This window comes from Drosophila rhopaloa, unplaced genomic scaffold (genome assembly GCF_018152115.1).
Source record: "Drosophila rhopaloa isolate 14029-0021.01 unplaced genomic scaffold, ASM1815211v1 contig_133, whole genome shotgun sequence".
Lineage (NCBI taxonomy): Eukaryota > Metazoa > Arthropoda > Insecta > Diptera > Drosophilidae > Drosophila > Drosophila rhopaloa.
The window spans coordinates 1551839-1555525 of NW_025335010.1; the positions used below are offsets into that span (position 1 = coordinate 1551839).

Below are 3687 nucleotides of genomic sequence, written 5' to 3' on the forward strand. Positions count from 1 at the left end.
ACATTTCGCTCGCTGACCCTTATTTCAACCAATCACAACGCACTTGCTGCCATAGTAAAGCGATTTTGGGAAATTGAGGATTGTAATCCATCAAAGCTAGCACTGTTACCTGAGGACTTGCAATGCGAACAAATGTTCAAGGAAAACTGCACAAGACTTGGGAATGGCTGTTCGTCTCTTATCCACTTCGGGATTCGAAACTTTAGGTGATTCCTATTGCCTAGCTCGTCGTCGTTTTAGGAGTTTGGAAGCTAAGCTAAATAGAAACCATGCTCTCAAAGCTCAGTATTCGGCCTTTCTCCAGGAGTACATCAACTTAGGCCACATGTCTCTCGCACCAAAAGATCCAACAGTACCACAATTCTTCTTGCCACACCATTGTGTACATAAGCAGGAAAGTACGAGCACAAAGCTTCGGGTCGTCTTTGATGGGTCTGCTAGAACTACTTCTGGCAGCTCTCTGAACGACTTGCTTCTTGCAGGGCCAACAATTCAGCAAAAAATCTTTAACATTCTACTTCGCTTCCGATTTTTTGCCCTCTGTGGAGACATCTGAAAGATGTACCGCTGCGTGTGTGTGTCGCACCCGGATGACTTTTTGCAGTGTATTGTTTGGCGAGAGAAGTCCACGGATGAGTTGAGTGCTTACAAATTGAACACGGTGACTTATGGTACCAAGCCAGCTGCCTTTTTGGCTATAAGAGCCATGCATCAGCTCTCTTATGATGAGGAGGATTCGTTTCCAATTGGAGCAAAAATTGTTCGTAGGGACTTCTACGTGGATGATTTAATCTCTGGTGGCGAGTCAATTGAAGAGGTTAGGGAAATTCGTCGTCAGGTGAAGGAGCTATTGTCGCGAGGCCATTTTCCAATCCGCAAATGGTGTTCTAATGATGGACGCGACCTCGAAGGAGAGTCTGACTGCGATAAGGAGAAGCTAATTCAATTTCACGACGGATCAGCTGTTACCAAGGCGCTGGGACTAGCCTGGGATCCAACTTCTGTTCAACTTTTCTCAATTATCTGTAAATCATCGAGTCACCAAGCGTATTGCATTTTCAACAATAGCCAAATTCTATGATCCGCTCGGTTTAAGAACACCGATTGTCACAAAGGCCAAGATCTTTTTGCAATCCCTACGGAATGCTAACGTGGATTGGGATGACACACTGCCAGAGCCTATTCTTTCGTCATGGGGGGAGTTGACCTCTCAGTTATCGATCGTCCAAAACTTGAAAGTTGCATGGATTCTGCGATGGTAGCATAGCGGCTTATGGAGCGTGTTTATACTTGCGGTCGGAGGCCAATGGAGAAGCAGAGGTCCATTTGCTCTGCGCCAAGTCGAGAGTGGCCCCTTTAAAGGCTTTGACAATTCCAAGATTGGAGTTGTCGGCAGCGCTTTTATTGGCGGAGCTTATCGTAAGCGTCAAGGAAACCATCGATTTCAAATGCGACTTTCATTGCTGGTCAGACTCGTCTATCGTACTGGCGTGGATTCGGCGGCCTCCGAGGGATTTCAACGTATTTGTATCCAACAGAATCGCGAAAATTCAGGAGATGACAAAAGGCATGACTTGGCACCATGTTCCAACAAGCTTAAATCCGGCGGATGTCGTATCGCGAGGCTGTACCCCGAGAGAATTGCTGGAGCTCTCCCTGTGGGCTAACGGGCCTCCATTCCTGCTGCAAAGCTCGTCAAAATGGCCCTCTCTTCCAAATGCAGTTAAGGATCTTCCAGAACGTCGTTCCGCAGCGCTAGTTGGAACTGTTTGCACTGACATTTCAATCAACTGCAAATTCCTTAACTCTTTTCATAAGTTGCAGCGTGTATTTGCGTACATTTATAGGTTCATTTCGAATTGCAGAGCAAAATCTTCACCTTCAAGGAACAGTGTTACCGTTGAGGAGCTCAATTCGGGGACCGTACTTCTTCTGAAGAGCATCCAACAGGTTCACTTAGCCAAGGAGTATGGATGTCTTAGCCAGGACAGGCCGTGTCCACAGAAGAGCAAGCTGATTTCGCTGAGACCAATAATCGGCTTCGATAGATTACTTCGCGTTGGTGGAAGACTTCAGAATGCAAACCTGGACTACGATACGCAGCATCCGATATTGTTACCCAAGGATCATCCAGTTACCAAGGCAATAATCATATATTTTCATAGAAAATACTTGCACGCAGGATCGCAAGCGTTACTTGCCACATTAAGGCAAAGGTATTGGCCAATTGGAGGACGAAAGTTCGTAGCTACCGTCATCAACAAATGCGTCAGATGTTTTCGGATGAAGCCTGCCAAGTGACAGTGACAGCACGTTATGGGCAGCCTGCCAGCAAATCGAGTTCAGCCTAACCCAGCATTTCATACCACGGGAGTGGATTATTGTGGACCCTTTTATCATAAGGCAGAGGCCCGCAACAAGACGCCGCACAAGTGCTCCATCGCCGCTTCTCTACCAAGGCCACGCATTTGGAAGTCGTCCAGGATCTCACCAGCCTGAGAGGCACTCCGCGCACTATTTGGAGTGACAATGCGACGAATTTTGTCGGCGCTAAGAGCGAGCTAACCGAACTGAAGAATTTATTTCTGAGCGAACCCCACACGGCTGCGATAGCTTCCTCCTGCTTAGCTGATGGGATTGATTGGAAGTTCATACCTCCGCGTGCCCCACATTTCGGTGGTTTATGGGAGGCGGCTGTTAAATCTGCCAAACTTCATTTTTATAGAGTCGTCGGTGCTTCCATCTTGGGCCTCGATGAATTGAGAACTCTCGCTTATGAGATTTCTGCCATCCTTAACTCCCGTCCACTCTGTCCAATTTCAGAAAACGCTGAAAGTCTTGAGGTACTAACGCCGGCCCATTTCCTGAAAGGCTCCAGCTACACAAAGTTTCCTGAGCCTGATATCACGCATCTCCGAGAAGGCCGCCTCAGCAGATGGCAAAGGGTGACACAGATGCAGCAGCAATTCTGGAAGCGGTGGAGCAGCGAGTATTTATCCTTGCTCCAAGAAAGGAGTAAGTGGCGCGTCGAAATATCCAACATCAAGGTCGAAAGCATCGTGTTGCTGAAGGAGGACAACCTTCCACCCTTAAAATGGCAGCTGGGGTGCATCCAAGGAGTCGTTCCAGGCGAGGACGGTGTCGTCAGAGTAGCTATGGTCCGTACAGCTACGGGTCTAGTCAAGAGAGCCGTCGCCAAGCTAGCCGTTCTGCCCATCGATTCCCATTTAGTTGGAGCCCTACTTCCTCCAACGGGGGGAGTATGTTCGGAACAGCCCGCCAGCGCCTAGCCTAGTGCGCATAGGTGTATGGCTGAACCTGTAGCGCTCTTGCACTCTCCTCTTTATATTTCCCTTATCTCGCTAAGCTGTCGCGCTACCTATTCAGCGACTACATTGTAAAACCCGAATTAAAATATGAAGCCAGGCTTTTCGGCTGCAGCAGTGCAGATTCGACTGGCAGAATAAACACGACACGTACATAAACTTATAAAATTAAAAGCGTTATTATTACATAACCTAAGGGTGCCATTTTTTTTGTCTTCCCCCAAACAGTCATCAACATAGACGTAACATATTTTGTCAATTTCTTCCCGCAGCACATCATCGATGGCTCTTTGGAAAATACTACCTGGGTTTTTTTGGCCGAAAGGTAGTCGGCAAAATTCGTATTTCCCTCCATTAACTG

The 3687-nt window shown here is 47.5% G+C and overlaps 1 protein-coding gene across 1 annotated transcript; it reads left to right on the forward strand.

Annotated features, from left to right (window-relative positions):
* Positions 1-559: 559 nt before the first annotated feature.
* Positions 560-3290, forward strand: LOC123037109. Its single transcript, XM_044456606.1, has 3 exons — positions 560-1047; positions 1866-2275; positions 2404-3290. The coding sequence occupies exons 1-3, from the start codon at positions 560-562 to the stop codon at positions 3288-3290; spliced, it is 1785 nt and encodes a 594-aa protein (XP_044312541.1).
* The last annotated feature ends 397 nt before the right edge of the window (positions 3291-3687 follow it).

Excerpts from the sequence above, each read along its gene's own strand:
- LOC123037109 (XM_044456606.1), top strand. The coding sequence starts at position 560 with ATGTACCGCTGCGTGTGTGTGTCGCACCCGGATGACTTTTTGCAGTGT. Across the intron at positions 1,048-1,865 it reads AAATCATCGAGTCACCAAGC|AGCAAAATCTTCACCTTCAA; the intron begins GTATTGCATTTT and ends TTCGAATTGCAG. Across the intron at positions 2,276-2,403 it reads CATCAACAAATGCGTCAGAT|GCAGAGGCCCGCAACAAGAC; the intron begins GTTTTCGGATGA and ends TTTTATCATAAG.